General features: G+C 38.2%; 1 protein-coding gene across 1 annotated transcript in view; it reads right to left on the reverse strand.

Annotated features, from left to right (window-relative positions):
• ERICH1 (glutamate rich 1) overlaps positions 1–18,193 on the reverse strand; it is a 66,504-nt gene that overhangs the window by 26,679 nt on the left and 21,632 nt on the right. Inside the window, exon 3 of the mRNA XM_036380903.1 lies at positions 10,749–10,883. Coding sequence (XP_036236796.1) covers positions 10,749–10,883 — 135 coding nt within the window. The remainder of the gene's footprint in view (positions 1–10,748; positions 10,884–18,193) is intronic.

Here is an 18,193-nt window from a genome sequence, read left to right on the forward strand (position 1 = left end):
AAAACCACCTGTTATTAGACCAGCTACACCAAGACCAGCTCAAGGCTATTGTTTAAAGTATCTGCATCAAGAAGTGTCAGATGCTGGCAGTGTCCCACAGGTCAGTGAAGGCCTGCTCCCCCCTACACCCCTACAGAGCTGAGTGCTCAGCACACTGCAAACCAGCAGACCCAGTCATGTCAGTACAGCTGTGCTGGTTATAGCAGCCCAGAGGATGAGCACACACAGATTTCAGGAGAGGAGTCTGTGAGATACAGCACCATCAGCTGGATAGAGCCAGAGGTGCAGCATTCTATATGTGAGAAGACATGCAGTAGACAGTATTATTGGAAAACAATATTGACAAAATAAATTCAATTTTGTGGTTAGCTGTGCAAAGAAGCTGATATACAGTCCAGTGTTACACTCACTTGGTGGACCTGTTCCAAAACCATCACCAATATCTGCTGAGAGTAATGTACTAAAAAAGATTTGAATGTGTGGAAGGGATTTGCTTTCTGTCAGGAGAGACTGCCTGTTGCCCCTAATGCCTCCTCCACAGCTGGCACGGCCCATGCAGCTGGGAAATGGAACTATTGGTACAGAGATGCAGCAGCTTCGTTCAATCATAAGCTGCTCAAAGCAACTGGGGATCCTTGGAATGCACTTCAGATTGCCTGCACTGCATTTTGGCTAGATTATGGCAATAGATTTGCGTACACTGGTATTTCTGTTTTTTGCTACAGCAATATCCATTTTCTTCAGCCCTACACAGATGGCTGGAAAGAGGGTGAGTGAGGCTGATGCATGGCATGGGCAACACACAGCCTGTAATACCGAACAATCCTGGACCTGCAGTGAAGGCAGGGGCTTCCTTCCTCTCCAACAGTTTACAATACAGAAACTCTGGTGGAGTTTGCCCTGTTAGTGATTTGAACTCTACTTATGAGCCAATTTCTGTTTGCAGGGATAAAACATAATTAAAATAGAATGAAACTAACAAAATTATTTAGCAAAGCTACTGTGAATGGGAGACTGATGGAAGATGATTTTCAAAGCTTCCTTGGCACAGGTTACAGTTGTATTGAGGGTTTGTTCAGTACTTTCAAACTGCTACTTGTAAACTTTGCAGAGGGCAGTATTCAAAGGCAAAGGATATGAGATCAAGAAATTTCCCCAGTGGAGACTGAATGGAGACAGCCTACTGGAAGTTATATCAATGTGTGGCTGTTATGCTTACAAGTTACCATAAACTACAACTACTGCTATAAAAAAAGAATAACAATAAAATGAAATCATGAGGTATGCCTGATTTTGACTTTGAACATGAGACAGCAGCATTTTCTGTATATCATACAAAATACTTGCAGGAAGCCTGTGTGTAAGAAAAAGAAAAGACATAGTTAATACTACATACTTTTTTTTTACTGTCTTAATTTTCCTTGTCCACTCAGCCACACTAAGTCCCTTCATGCTAGAAACAAATTTCTACTCTGTTTTTACAGTGTCCAGAGTATTTAAACACCAGGGTAATATGAGTGCAGAGTTCCTATTCTAACAAAAGGCTTTCCTCTTCCCCTGCTCACGATTTTATTTTCAAATTGAAAATACTGCATTGAAACAAGTCTTGTTAGAAAGAGTAACATGGGTCCTCACAGCAAGAGGATGAGCCAGGGTCACCTTCTCACACATAATAATCAGTAAGTGTGCTGTCAGTCAGTGGATATTTGGCTCTCAACATGAAGGACAGCAATGTTTTTCTGTGGTTCAATACCAACAGGTTCATAGGCAATAGCAGCAATAACAGAGCAGAGGAGGTTAGAACTTTACACACAACCAACTATACAACTGATAACCAAAATTAAAATATCATGTGATTAGAAATATCCCAAGATCTACAAACCTAAGATTAAATTTCCTGCTTTAACACATGAGGAGCTAAGATTCAGAACCATGAGGCACATGCAGACAGAGACCCAGCTGTCTTCTGCCTTTCTCCTTCATCTAGCCCCATAATGACTTTATCCTGCTGCTCCATGAAGATTTAACTACAAAAGCTTAGGTCTTGATTATGTTTTTATTATGAAACAAGGAGGTGAAAGTAATCAGGCAGTGTCGAGATTTCCAAAGTGTTGGGTGGCTGCTCAAGTGAGGCAGCAATTATAACAGTGTTGGCCTTTTTCTGCGATCTAAAGAGCTTGTTGGTGCTGTTCTCTATTTATTTTCCTTGCCCATCAGTTCCTTACTGTCACTATGACAACAGAAGCCTGTAACACAGCTGCAAGGGAAGAGAAAGGGGGAGCATGCTCCAGCTGAAAGGGGTGAAGTAACTCAGCCAGTAGGGAGCAAGAAGGGAAAAATGATGTTCACTAGGGAAAGAGAAGAAAATAAAAAGCGACAGTGCCTCTTCTTTCCCTGAGACTCCTCTATTATAGGACAGGTTGCTCAACAAAAATATTTGTCATCACTGTAATTTGAAATAAAACAAAAAGCAAGAAAACAAAACTCAGAGATAATGGCCCTAATTCCCTCTCCTCTTACTATGAATGCTGTCACCTGACTTCAGAACTTATTTTAATCAAATTACCTTCAGACTTATGGACATGTAATGAGAAGAGATTCCATTTGAGACACCAATGGTGTACACATTGTAGCACAAAGGAATAAGAAAAGATGAAGGTCAAAGAACTACCACAGAAAGTGAAGAAAATTACCTGAGTCAGCATGACTCATTAAACGTGCACTTGTTGGTGAATTCTTACTCTGCTTAAACACACATTTCTCCTTTGGGATCCAGCCCAGCATCCTCGTTACTTTGTTAAAATGCAAAGGCATAAACTAGGTGTATTGGGTCTGCATGATTTTGGTGGTGGGGGTGGGCTACAGGGGTGGCTTCCATGAGAAGCGGCCAGAAGCTTCCTCAGTGTCCAGCAGAGCCAATACCTGGTGGCTCAAAGACTGATGTGGAGCTAACCTGATGGTCGATCAGAAATGGTGGTAATGCCTCTGTGATAACCTAGCTAAGAAGAAATCAAAACAAAAAAGTTGTTGCACAGGTGTAATTGGGGCCAGAGAAGAGCTGGTTAAGAACATGTGAGAAGAACAGCCCTGTAGACACCAGAGTCAGTGCAGAAGGGGCAGGAGGTGCTCCAGGCACCAAAGCTGGGATTGCCTTGCAGCCCATGGCAAAGCAGCTGTGCCCCTGCAGCCCATGGGGATCCACCTGCAGCCTGTGGAGGAGCACACACCAAAGCAACTGGATGCCTGAGAGGAGGCTGTGAGCCCATGGGAGGCCTGTGAGAGAGAAGCCCTGCTCCCAGGCTGGAGCAGCCTGTCCTTGGAGGACTGCACTCTGGGGAAGTGTGACCCACGCCACAGCAGTCTGAGGGAAGCTGTTGCCTGAGGGATGGATTCACTCTGCAGCAGTTCAGAGAACAGTTGCTCATGAGATGGACTCACACTGGAGAAGTTTGTGAACTTCGTATCTCTAATTCAAGCCTGTTTTGCCTGTGACAGCATTTGATAAGTGATCTTTCCTGGTCCTTATCTCAACCCATGAACCCTTTGTTATAAATTTTCTCTCCTGTGTCCAGTTGCAGAGGGGAGTGAGTGAGTGATTGGCTTTGGTGGTGTCTGGCATCCAGCCAGCATCAACCCTCTACACTAGGATTAGGGGCATGTTATTTTCTGTACTACAGCAACATATAGTAATGAAAGCTTATTTCGAAGGTAAATTTTTGTTATTGAAATACTTGAGGCTTTTTTAGAAGCATACAGAAACTAATATCACATCTAAATATGTACTTTATTTACAGTTACAAAAATATAAATCAGGGATCTTTAATAAACCATTAGCATGCAGCCATGGCAAAAGTAAAGCATTACCAGTGTATCACATTGCCATGTATTCTTTTTTCCTTAATACATTTTCAGATTTACACCCTTTCCTAGCACCACACACAAACTTGAGCTAAATATCTGAGGCAGAATTCTTTGCAATCTAGCTTTCAAAGTCATCTTCCAGAGGGTTTTTTGGGAGTTTGGGGTAGGGCAGGGGGCATTGCATGTGTGTGTTTGTTTTGTTGCTTTGTTTGTTTGTTTTGATGAGGTCTGCCAACATGTTCATGTCAGAAACTATCACAAGAAATACTGAAGACTTCAGTGACGTTAAAAACGCATGATTTGTACCATGCATTCTGCAATAGTCCCATATGCTTGTGAATACACTGGCATTTGGAAGATGTAAATAGTTACAGACAGTGGTAGTTAGAAATGACTGGTTCCTACGTTGTAAATAAACCTAAATTAGTGAGTCATCCTTACAGCTTCAACTGATAGCCCAGTCCTGTGTTTAAAACCCTCAGTGGACAGCAGTGAATCTCTTGGTAAATTCTACACTCACCTTCAGGAGGTTCAGACTCGTTTGCTATGAAATCAGAAGAAGTGATTACTCCGTTCTAGGCTGGCGGCTTGACAGAGCACAGAATTTGCCTGTAACACTGCTCCAGAACACTGGAAGTCTGGAGATGTTTCCCTGAGTGCTTGCCCAAGTTACATCTTAAATGTTTATAATTTGTATCACATTCAGTACACTGGAAATATTTCCAAGAATATGATATTACACTAAGTCAGCTTTTGCAATACAAGTACATCAGCAAGCATCTTCTTTCAAGCATACACTTAATTCCTTAAAATTAAGTATGATAAAAGTTAAACTGCTAACTAGAATTCTTGACAACTCTTAATCAGGTGTCACTTTAAAAAGAAAATCTCCTCCTGTTTAGATAGAAAAGAAATCAAAAATTTTCCAAAGCAGTATTAGAGAAGTTGATTTAGGTCTTTCTTAACTTTTAATATAATTCCAGCGATGCAATCAACCCACAAAAATGTGAGTCTACATATAAACATTACTGGATCTAAACTTCTGGGTTTTTTTAAAAATTAAGCCAGATTTAACAAATTATTAAATACTTTATCTGAACTCTGGAAATAAAAATGGTTATTTTATCTTATTCAATTTCAGAAAGAAAACTGTGGTGATTTTATCTATTAAGGAATGTCATTGCATCTATCAACAAATACAAGGTCTGCCAAGAGGATATTGAAGGAAAAAACATCTAAGTACAGAATTCTTCAGCTACAGCTGTCCTAGATCTCTACTTGTTTGTGGCATCTTTCACTGTAACTGATTCCAAAATGCCAAGTGCATTTAAGCTGAAGAAGAAACAGGCTGTAGAGAAGAAAGTTTCTTAATCTCACAGACATGTCTCCTTCCAAGCTATTAATTAATCTCTAAACACCACAACATTTTGAAAAAGCTCATAGTAACAACCTCAACAGAGGTGTCATTGTTACTACAGTTTGCTTTCTGATGATGACAGCCACATGAGAATCCCTGAAGTTGTTGATGGCTCAGAAAAATCTGCCATTCACAAACTGGGAGCAATACACTGATCTCTGCAAGGACAAAGCTAAACAAGAGAATGTTATCACATATAATTTTGTCATGCAAAGATATATTGTTTTAATACTAAACAGTGGCATCCAAACTGGCAGAGAATTAAAACCAGAACACCCAAAATTAACTAGGTGAAGTCATCATAAAAATTATAAACACTTAGCCTAACTATTAGAAATACAAAAGAGCCCAAACTATCATATAATCCTTCCTTGCTAAATTATTGAAACAAACTTTTTACAGTAATTATTCTTTCACAGTATGTTTTCAACCTGCAAGTCCATGCCACCCTTACTAGAAAAGGAAAGACCCATGCTAACAAATCTAATGAGAGAAGGAAAGAGAAGCTAACCTCAAAGAAAGAGCCATAAAAGTAGCTGAAAGCAGAACAGTAAAACCTTTTTTTTCCAGCAAGTTGTAAAAAACAAGCTACACATCTGTATATCAATCCCATTCACTTATTTATGCTATGATTTGAAATATGATTTGGTTCACCTGTGTAGCAAAACACTGGCTATTATACTAAGAGCTGTACTGTAGCATTTTTCATTATTCAGGTATACTTAAAGAAGTAATGAATTAGATAGGATTTTTGTTCATAAGAATCCTTTAGAAGGCTTGTTATTCTATTAAAAAAAGAAGAAAACTGGAAAGAATTTTATTATTTTTAGGTTGCAAATGCAGAATCCTTACTCTGAAACTGCCACAATTCTCTCAATTAGTCTTGTTATAAGCCTTGGATATTCTCACAGAACTTGCCACAAAACCCTGGACAACCAATGCAGGAGCAGCTGACAGAAGGCACTATAAGACAACCTGATTTGCAGGAGGTTTTTTATAGCTTTTTCTCTCAGATATAAGATTCAGAAAAGCAATTGTAAGTGTTCTTAAACTCCTTTGTTTTCAAGAGAAGTTGAGTTTATTTCCTGCTGAATTCTTTCCTGAACTCTTTTATTTGAAATAAGTAACATCGAGTACTGTGAAACATTTTGATTTACAGTTAAGAAGCCCTACACAAACAATATTTACTGTAATATCACTGAGATAACTGTATATATGAATGAGCTGATTTGGAATTAAAGCAGAAGACTTTTTTAATTAACTGTTTCTGGTAACTTTTGTCTACTCGCACACCCTCTGATTAATTCGAAAACATATCTAAAACATTAATACCGTATTAGTTTCTTCAAGGGTAAAGAAACACAAATACTACATGCAGTAGTGGGGTTTGTATTCTTAAAAAGATGCTGTGAAAAGGGTGATACCTAAAAGATCTACAAATATGACTTGAGGATTGAAGTAAATATCTTAGAGCAATGCAAAAGTGAACCTGTTTAATCAAAAAGATTAATGGTGACTTGATTACTGTGCTTCTTTGTGGAAAGAAAATACTAGTTAATAGAGGCCCTTCATTTCAATGGAGGAAGGCAGAAAAACCAATTTTCAATTTTATTTTTTTTTTATTCAATAGAGTGAGACCAATTAACTGTTAGCACCAGAAAGCAGTGGAGCCTCTGTGACATCTTTGAAATGTGAACAGATTTTTTTTGTTTGGTTTGGTTTCTTCCAAACACAAAGTGCTGAGCTCAACATGGGGTAAGACCTATCTAATAGGCACAGAGATTAAGTTAAATAGTCTAATGAGTCCTCTGGTTTGAAGGCTACAAAAGGATTCATAATGTTGGAGTTTCACAACTGGTGCTACCTATCAGTGAAAAAAGTTTGCTGCTGACCTAGGCTGCTTTAAACATATTGCTCCCTTGGTGTGCTTCTGTGAAGTATCACATTCCCAACCACTTGCCAAGAATGCAAGTAGTCAACACATGATTCATAACAGCATCTCTTAAAAACAAACACAAGCTTAAACACCATTAAGTCTTCCTGAAATGGCTGCCTTTAAGTGAATCAAGATGCTCAAGACACATAAGAGACTGCCTGAATTTTCTTCTCCCCTTTTGTTCAGAAGCTATTCTGGACATCATTAATATCATCCTGACAACATCAACCATAATCGAACTAGCAGTTTCAACAACAATAATAATAGAAAAACTCGAACATATTTTAGAGCTGATAAGAAATTATTTTATAATTTTAATTAACTTCAACTTCTAAACCATTTCTCAAAAGCAGCTGATGTTGAAATACATACTTTAGTGACTGAATATTTCAGTCTTCCACACAGCAATTTACCACAAAGAAACATCAGCCATGGCACATCCATTTCTCTTGATGATCGTGTCATATTTGGTTTCTTTAATTTATTGAGAGGACACAGCAAATCACCAGTGATGCATAACTGAAAAATTATAATCCTAAAATAGAGTAATATTATTTTCATGAGACAACAATGAAAATTTGGTAAACAATGAAATTAATTTTTGAGTCAGATTTTTTTTGTTGAATTTCCATATCATTAATTCCCCTCAGTTCTGGGCTAGAAAAGGATGACACAGGAACCTTTTCTTATCCAGTACATAAACAATATGCTTACATTTTTAGGAAACAGTGGAAGGTTATCTATTGCCATATAAAATATATCATATAGATAGTATCAGGATTAAAACAATGCATACACCAAATCTCAACTTCACTTTATGGAGCTGATCTTTTGGGCATACCTGGAACAATTCTAAACATAACAGATTTATTTTATATATACATATAAAATATTCATACATACAGTCATGCATGCACCCTCTTTTTCCTTCAGTGTCAAAGGTTCTCATTAGAGCTTTCCTTTATCCCTTCAAAAAAGATCTAAATTCGGGATATACAATTGAACCTAGGTGAGCAGACTAAGTAATCCATAGTGTGTTTAAGATGGTCCTTTAATATTTTATGAGCACTACCTGAAATTACAGACTTTATCCTGCAATAGATTTTATATGTATGCTTAAATGACATACACAAGTAAAGTGAACCATGTCCCCTCACCCTTGCAAGATTAGCACACATCTCCTTATTTAGGCAAAACAAATAAGGGTCTAAACTGCAGCAAGAATGATCTATCATTAAAGAGTTGTGAAACACTAGAGCAAGTAAAAAAGGGAATGTAACAAAAATCTCCCTATAAGGAGGTTTGAAAAAAATAATTAGGCAAATATCTGGTAAGAATAACATCTATAGTACAACATCAAACAAACCTTGCAAAAGGAGCCACAGATTAAAAACCTTCACTTCAAATTTGTTTTTTCTTGATTCTATGACAAAGTGCAAAGCCAATAACAAACAAATCCAAAAGTAAGTCTCCCAGAATTCCAGATCCTTTGTTAACTGTTTAAAAAGTAGCTAAAACCCAAAACTTACTCTTCCTGAACAGTAAAACTGGGATCAGCTAAGAACATTCTCCATCTAACAGCTAATACTATCACTAAGCAACACCAGAAGTCTACTTACTATCATGGTTGAGTACATTGGTTTTGAAATACTACAGGAAAATATTAAATCTAAAAAATGAGCAAATGAAGCCATTGTTCAATACTTTACCCACTGTAAAACCAGGCAGGTATTTATATGACTCTAAAAAGAGACAATATAACGCAATCCTAAATTCTGTTCTGCTTAACTGCTTTGCAATGTATCTAACATCTAATTATGTATAATACTGTATCACTCTAACATCTAATATGCACCACACATAATCTGATTTATTCATAGATTTTAAACAGCAGCTGAGTAAATTTGCCACAAAAGTTCCATGCTAGTGCTGTAAGGATATATCTGCAGTATTCTGTATGTATGCTAGTGTTCTATTTAAAAGCAACTTAAGTCCCTGTATAAAACTGAATTTACCTACAAAGTATTATGAGACTTCATTTAGTCTTATCAGCAAAACACAGAAGAGGAAGAAGCACTCCTCTAATATCTGAAAGGAAAGTACATGAAATAATAAACAGAAATTATATGGCATGGAAGGAGAGAAAAGATGCTTCAAGATCAGAATAAGCAGCTTGAATCTGACATGCTGGGAAAGAGAAACCCAGTGAACTGTCCAAAGACAGCTCTGCAACTAAACAAAGTTAAGGGTAACCTTGAAACAGCTTCTGGATTGCAAACATGAATCCTATGTAACTGAGAAGAGCACAACGTAGAAACTCTAAATTAGAACATCTTTCCATTCATAATCCAAAAACTATCAAGACCTACTCTTATGTTACTCTGATAAAGTTACTTCTTTGTCACTCAAAAATGGTCTTTAAATCACTGCACACCAAGGAAGAACATTCTTGACATGCCCTTAGTCATCCTATATTTTGCTTCAGTCCCTTGAGCTACTTTGGTAGCTTTACTTGTACTCAGACTCTGACTGGAGCTCAGAACAGATTATAGACCAAATTTCCAAGCTGAAAATTCACCCCGTGGGTATTGTTAGCAAAGACAAGCAGAATTTGCCTTTCTATATCTGCAAGTTATATCTCATGTTTTCCTTGCATTTAAGGCAATCTCCAGGCTGAAACTGACACCGTAGTTTAATAACTGCTGCTTATCAGGTGCATTACCTGGGTATCTTCTTTACTATAGAATGTCCCTAGTGGCCAACGACAGTGATGCACAATTCTGGACAAACATACATCCACAGGAACACAGCAATTGAAAAAAACTAAATTCATTTGTCTCGTCTAAGCTTGGGACCTCTTTCTAAAGACAGACAGAATCAACTGAATTCTGGCAATGTCATTCAGAAAACCATGTATTAAACTGAGGTCAACTTAGAATCCACTTTACAGATTCTGTGCTTCTTCTCTTGTATCCTTTGACAACAGCAAAAATTGTTTCTGAAGTTATATGGTCACAGTTTCTCATCAGAAAGCTTTTCAATATTAAAGGATTGATACACCCCCCCCCCCCCACTAACTCCAGTGATGAATACCTATTTTGAGAGAGGCAAATTTGAAAGATTGTTAAGCCTTTACTGAATTCCTCAAAACATCAAGGGTAGACATAGTAAGACAGTTTTACCTAATATTTATCCTTGAAAATAATTTGACTGTGAGCAGGCATAATATGAGTACATGTCACTTGAGTGGGAGGAGCTAAAGACTTTGTTCTAAGTTAGGTTCTACATAACTTCATAAGATCTGTGGCACTGCATGGCTATCACCAAATGCTGAATCTAGTCTAGAAACCCCAAACGATGGAAATGAAGCCATAGGGAAGCACATCCTCATTGTGCTTACATTGCAAAACAGTGACACCCACTGGCAGCAACAGTTTAAATGCTTTATTGTTGCCGTCTGAATCTACTTGATAAGAGCTGCTAAGAAGTTTCCCTTCTGAAAAATTAATTACAGTAACAACCATGCAACCTTACCTGTTGAGTCAGCACTACTGCCAGAGTTTTCAGAAACTGCATTACTAAGAGCATCTGGAGTAACTGCAACATAACCCTCTGGAGGAAGGTCCATTGTGTAAACTCTTCTTGGAGACATAACTGTAGCATCCTTATCTACAAAAAAGAAAATCCAAAGTATCTGGCTCAATATTGGTCTCACTACAGATTTTCTGAAATGTTTTTCCAACTACAGCAATAAGTGATCTTGAAAATCCTTACAGAAGGTCAGCTGTGGAACACAGAAATTATCCTATGACCAAAAGAACTGCATCAAATTTTGTTGCATCTACAAATAATCACACTCCATGGGTTAGAAAAAAATGCTTCTGGTATAAAGAACTATCGTATCAGACAAATCTTCTCCCCTATCTTCAAAAGAAGCTTCCACTTACAGTGATATTTTAAGAGAAACTAAACATTTTTTTTCCCTATTCAGCATGAGCAGACTATTTCTTTAAGAACTGCTTCACAAAAGTCACAGCCTATACTTCTCTGAAGGGTGCAAAGATAAAGGAAGTTTGAAAGTCACACTTGACTAAGCCTCAGCAGTGCCTGCCCCAGAGGACTCACCTCCTCATCCTGCTCTACTTCTTTCTGGGGCAGGAGGTAAGTGCCAAGGGCCAGCTTTCCAACTATTTCATTGCACAGGAAACTATTTGTGTTGATGGCAGCAGTCTGTTTTTGTATGATTGTTTCCCCTTTGAAAGGTATTTAAAAGTACCTGCAAGAGCAGCAGTAGAAACCTCATTTGTTCACCAGACAAGAAGTGACAGACACATCTCTGCTCCATTCACACCAAGTCAGAATGTATTTCTGCACAGAGTAGTGACAACAACAGAGATCAACCACAGTGAGAAAAAACCTTTCCAGAAGGCCAGGATTTCAGGTGTCTCCAGATGTTGCAACATAGTTTTAGATGGCTCAGTGTGAAGTTTTTTTTAATTTTGGATTGTTGGGCTTTTTTGGTTGTGTTTGTTGTTGTTTTGTTGGGCTTTTTAACACTCAGCCAGCTCTGTAAGTCAGCACAGACACAGCACTAACCTTCCCTTTTTGGGGGCAATTTGTCTCTTTAAAACACAGAGCTAGCTGTTAAAATGATATACAATAAAAACATTTCTGGCAGGTGGACACAATCAACCTCCTTACACCACAAACTCATCTGAAGGTCCCAGATGATCCAAGTCGATCACCAAGGTGTAGCTATGTGCAACTATGGTTGGACTAACTCCTAAATATTTCAAATGGGGTTGCATCTGATAGATCCCTAATGAGGATTACTTCTATATTTCTAATGCGGAATTTAACTATGCACTGGCATTTCTCAGACAGACATTTACTTCAAAAACAAATGTTCATTTCTGAGCATTCAAAGTACTTCTGAAAACAACACTATTGTTTTCATCATGAAGGAATAAATTTGTTTTGAAAACACATTAGAATAATATAATCTTTTTCTTGAATGAGTCAGAATGTTTCCAGTATTGATAATACTTAGAGGGATAATAAAGGGAAAGAAATAAATAATAGAGAATGATGAAGAGCAACTGTGCATTTTGGAAAAAATCCATTAAAAATTAACATGGGATAATTCTTCAGCAGATCCTTTCCACGTAGATGATGCCAAATCATTGAACTAGCAGTACCTCATTGACTTTTTTCTCTCCCATCCAGGTTGATTAATGATGAACTGCTAATTAGTGACAGTTTAAAATTATAAGGATGTATAAATGTTTAAGTTATTCCCTTCTGAAGGATTTCAAGTTTCCCCTTTTTTCCATTTTTATTTAGGTTTTGTAAAACAAAGATGATCAGGAAAACAACTAAACTTAATTTACAATAGCCTTAAAAAATTCAAATCTTTTAATCATGTAAGCAGTAACTATATTGAGATAATAACCTTCCAGACAAAATAGTTACACATAACAGAATTTGAGGAACCATCTGTAACAACAATCCTACAAAGAAAAACAGTTACAAATCTTTCTATGGAAATGAATGATGACTCAAGACTATATTTTTTATTTTACCTCTTTAAATGGGAATATCCAAATTACATATTTATTCACACCAGCTGCATCTTTAAGAAGCTTGCAAGCTCATAAACCAAGAATTAGTCTTGCTAATCTTGTGCAAGTGTGTCAAACCAAACTGTTACCGTATCTACATCTGGATTTTTGTAGCCTGGGGGCAGAGTCTCCTTGAGCCAAGAAGAGATGTATTGGTCAAACATAAAGTCAAACATTGCTGAAAAGAAAATGGCTGAACTTATAAAACTGCAACATAAAGAGGGTTTTTTGATAAACAAAAGTAAACAGATATTAGAGATACTAAAGGATCCTCCCCTTTTACTAGTTAGAAGTAATTAATCCCATTTCTGAAATTTATTTTATGGGAAAAAAAAGCTCCAACAGGTAAAGGTCATTTACAATGCCCCCAAAAGAGTAAACATTTTTCTTTAGGGCAAACCAAGAATACAGAATAAATGTTTTCAAACTATCTAGCTTCTATTCATGCTCCCCACACAGAGATCCACAGCATGTAACTCAGTGTGGTGGTTTGTGCACAGAGTAGGGAAAGGCATCCTACACCACGCCATTACCAACATTACATCTCCAAGCATGTTAGTTGCTTGGCCAGTTATGTTATCTCTTACTATCTTACTACAAACCAGTATCAGATCTTTTTAGAAGGAGCTGAAGGTAAGGCTTCCAGCCATACAGAATTGTCAGCTGCCCAGTCAGTCAGTCAGTCAGTCAGTCATCTCAGGTAGCCTCTGCATTTTGTTAAGTTTATTTTTCAGCATCTTTAAACTATGCCCTACTCATAGCTCAGAATGGTGGCACTTAGCACCAGCACAGTTTCCAGGCTGCCTGAACACCAAGCATGGTTAGGCACACCTCAGACACAGACACAGCCAGAGCACATGTTCAGGGTCTGGGTCCTTGGCCTGCTGTAAGACTAAACCTTGGACAGAGACTGAATGAATCACTTTGAGGTTCTGTGCTGGGTTGGCCCTGGCTGGCAGCCCAACACCCAGCCAGATACTCACTCATTCTCCCCTCAGCAGGCTGAGGGTGGGCTGGCTTACAATGGGGCAAAGAGGACTAAGAGAGCTCACGGGTCAACAGCAAGGAGATCACAACTACAAAAATCTTTCCTCAATGGCTCTTTTCACTCCCAACTTCACCCCTGTTTCTTCTCACTGCAGGTTATACCCAGTTCCTTCAGAGAGAAAGAGCAGTACAAGGAGGTGGGTGTAATGTTTTGAAGTCTCTGCTGTTCCTTACTTTTCCCCCACAGGGGTTTTCCATGGGCTGCCATCCTTCAGGAATATTTACTTAACAACAGAGTACCTTCTCCTCCTCTGACCCTAGGGTTTCCACTGTTGCCACTCCTTTTAGTTCCCTCCTGTCTTGGGATTGTTTTCTCATTTCTTAAAGAAGTGTCCCCTGGGGTGCCCCTGCTCAGCTGTGCCCTGCAGTGGGTGGGCTGGAACTGCTTGTGTCCAGCACAGGGCATCCCTGGCCTCCCCTCACACAAGTCCCACAGCCAGTGACTGGACACCAGGACCCTGTAAAGTTTTTCAATCAAGGCAAAAACTTTGTCTTACCTGTGAAGTGCTTCTCTGCAACTCAAAAAGCTTTGATAACTCACCCAAGTTTAAGTTCCCACAAGGCAGAACTCATAGGAGCAAACAGAGAACCCAAGTGAAGCTAGAAAGTCCTGCAGGTCCCCCTCCTCCCCCAAACAACTGTAAGTTAGACCAATCTTATCAAAATTGTGATCTTTTCCACAAAATTACCCCTTGGAAACACCCAGTTATCACTTTTCCAAACATGGAAAAAGTTCATCCCCAAAAATAGGTCTTTAGAGAAAAGCAGAGTGTCCTAGTTCTGGCCAGGACAGTTAATTATGTTTTACAGCAGCCAGGTGCAGTAGCACATGTCTGTAGTCAGTAGTCACAAGCTGCTGGGTAGCCTGAGCCCGCCTGAGTACTTGATCCAGGAGCTCTGGGCTGCCCTGAGCTGTGCCCAGAGGACATGGCCAACACACCAATGTTACTCAGTACCACCTTAGGCCACTTGCAGGGGCTCTTGCTTCCAAGAAAGGTGCTCCTTTCCAGTCACAGGGAATGCCTGTCAGGCAGAAGAGCTGTCTGCCATTGTTTTTCAGTGTCCTGGGCTGGGGCGAACACTTTGCATGTCAATCACCCTCTCTTTGCACATTATTGTTATTAGCACTGTTGCTGTTACTGTTTGTTTTCTTATCTCATTGGTGTTTCCAGTAAACTGTTCTTGTCTTCACTGATGATCTCTGCCTTTTGTCTCCCAGTGGAGAAGGGGAGGGGAGCAGCTGAGGGTTTTCTTTTTAGTGGGAGTACTAAATTGGGGAGTACCACTCCTGAACCATCCTACACAGGAAATGAGGAATTGATGCTGAATCAAATACAAGGTCTGAGTAGTTCAGTGTCACACCCTCTATAGAAGTCATTATTGGCAGTAGCATTTTCTGTGCAGCATTACAGTAGATATGACCAGACAAAAATAAGGTTTGAATGAGGTCTGTTATTTCCCTTAAAAATTTTGTATTAAAGTATGATTTTACTTAGTATGTAAGCTAGAATATGACCCTATTATAGCTATTCCTCATTTTTATTGCATACAAGTGAGACTATGACCCCAAAACTCTTACAATTCCCAAGGAACATAAAGACCTCGTTATCTGTACACAATAACTTTCCCTTCATTGACTAGCAAGACAAGCATCTATGAAGACAGGATTCAAATCCTGGGCAAGAGTCATCTCCTTCAAAAAGCTTCATAAACTGAAGTCTACCAAAGGTGGTATCAGTGACTATCTGTACATACCTTGAGTGTCCTCCTGAACTACGGTACAGAAAAATAAATACTTTTCCTGTTGATCAATGTGAACACATCAAAATATCCTTCAATTGCATGAACAATTCCAGTGAACCTAAATACCTACCCACTCCTCAATGTATACTCGTTTTTGTTCAGACAATATCCAAGTTCCTGGAAACCAAGCTATTTCAGTCTATAAGGTACAATTAAGTAACCTCAGGGACATGAGGTGCTACACATTACATACAAACAACCTCAGTTCCCAGGCTGACTTAGCACAGCCTTGTGTTCGTCTCACACACACCAGAGTGCTTCCAAACAGAAACTTGAAGTCTTCTGTGCAATTGGAAAGTATGGCCCTTTTCCTTGGAGGGTGGAACTCCTACTGCTTGACCGCAGTTTTCAACAGTATTCTTTCCCTCAATACTAGAGAAGTCACCCTGGGTGGAAAACAAACAAAAAAAAGAACAAATGCTACCAGTCACTACAGACTCTACCTCATTGTCCTGACTAAACTGGAATAAACAAGAGCAGTCACTCATGCCACTTCTTGACAGAAGATGAAATATATATTCCTTCCAAACATTCTCCATACTTTTCTAAATACAAAAAGTTTTCTGAATGACTTTCAGATAGCCAGTTATCTCAAATACTGTGTTATTACTGTCATATATTTTATTAGCACCAATACATGTAACAGAATGCTGAAGAAGCTTGTTCTTCCACAAAGTTCAGAGTTGTGAAATTTTATAATTCTGAAGATGTCTGCTATTCTTTATGGAAGGACAAATTCCCCTCTTTGCCAAATAAAATGTCAAAGTTTAAAGTTCTATTCTAAATTGCACAATTACATACATTTAAACAATAAAGTGATAAAAGACAAGTCTTTTAATTTAAGAGATACATGTTGTCCTCTGGCTCAGAGAATCCTTAAGCAGCAACTGTTGGAGAACATTGTGGGGAAGTAGTACAATACACTTATTCCAATCCTCTTTTTTATAATAGTGATGGTCACAACATTATGCAGACAGCAGTACTGAATTTTTTGATTGACCTTAATTTCTGATACTTTATTCAGTTATGTTTACACAAAATCAAGTCCACTATCCTTTGATATTCAAGCAAAGCATGTTTTCACTTAATTCCCAGGGTGTTATTTTTTAGAGTCCTAGCCATATTACAGACAACTCTTCCAGTTCTTAAGGTGTATATCACTTGTGCCCTGCAGCAGTTGAAACTCAAGCTAGTTCATAACTACTTCCCTTCTGACACTCCACATTCCCAGAAATTCTTCAGTTCATTGAAAAGAGAAAGTGTAGATTACAGAGGATACTAGACAAGAGCACTGAAAGAAGAAAACAAAATGAGAAAATCCTCAGAAGTACTCCCTCATCATGGTGTTTTCCTTCCACTTGTCAAAAACCAAAAACTTCAAAAGGAAACTGAGGTCAATAAACTGAGGCAGACATTTTTTGTCACAGAGAAAAAACTGATTAAGTACAAATCCTTCTTGCTCTTGTTCTCACTCATGATTTGGGGAAGATGCTTTTGCTTTTTACCTATGAACCATTAAAATATCTATATTTCGTGGGAAAAAGTAGTGAAAACTAAGCATAAAACAAAGTGAGACCAGAAGCATGGAAAAACCACTGATTGAGGAAAACAAGAAACAGAACACTTCTCAGATGTGAATCTGACTACAAGCAGATGGTGGAATTAAAATTTTGCTGTTATCTGTTTTCTGAAAGTTGAATATAGGAGGTAATGATGAAACAAATTATACAGCTAAATGGTATATGTGTCCCATATATGTCCTGGTATATGACTATATGCAATATTTTGATTAGATGTTGAAGATTTCTAGCAGTATGAGCAGGAACATAAAGCTATCTTAATGTTATGCTAGTATCCAGCTCAATTACTTCTCCTGCTGCAGATCTTTTTTGTTCAACACACTTCTCAAAAGCCAAATATATCCCTGTTAATCAATCCTTTTAAAAAAAATAAATGCAACAACACTGAATCTAAAAGGCCATGCCTAAGTTGCAATTATTTAATTATCCTCACTGATGAAGTCATTATGTCATTACTGGAAGGTACCTGAAACAAGACCAGAAAATAAAGATATGTGCTCATAAGAGCAAAAGCACACAAAATTTAAAGTTTAAAAGCTTTTGCCCCTCTAAATTCACATTTTCTATTCCATAACTAGAAGTTATTGGTAACAGTCCCTTCTCATTTGTGTAAAAAACAATGCAAAGCACAAAATATTAGAGAAAAGTATTTGCTCAGAAGATAGTTCAGTACCAAGCTCACATTACAAACATTTCCACTTTTCAAATTGTTAGAAGGTAGAGTTGATAGGAAACACAAGTAGAAAGTAAACTTGTGCAACAGCAGAAAATATGGGATTTGACTCTGAATAACTATGACTTTGACAACAGCAGTGTAAGTGATAAACTCCCCAGTGTAAACTGGAGCAGGCTGTGTGAGACAACCTGTCCTGTCACCAATGCACTGAACATGATTTCAAACAAGGAGGTAAGGTGGACAGCAGGAATG

Source organism: Molothrus ater, chromosome 3 (genome assembly GCF_012460135.2).
Source record: "Molothrus ater isolate BHLD 08-10-18 breed brown headed cowbird chromosome 3, BPBGC_Mater_1.1, whole genome shotgun sequence".
Taxonomy (NCBI): domain Eukaryota; kingdom Metazoa; phylum Chordata; class Aves; order Passeriformes; family Icteridae; genus Molothrus; species Molothrus ater.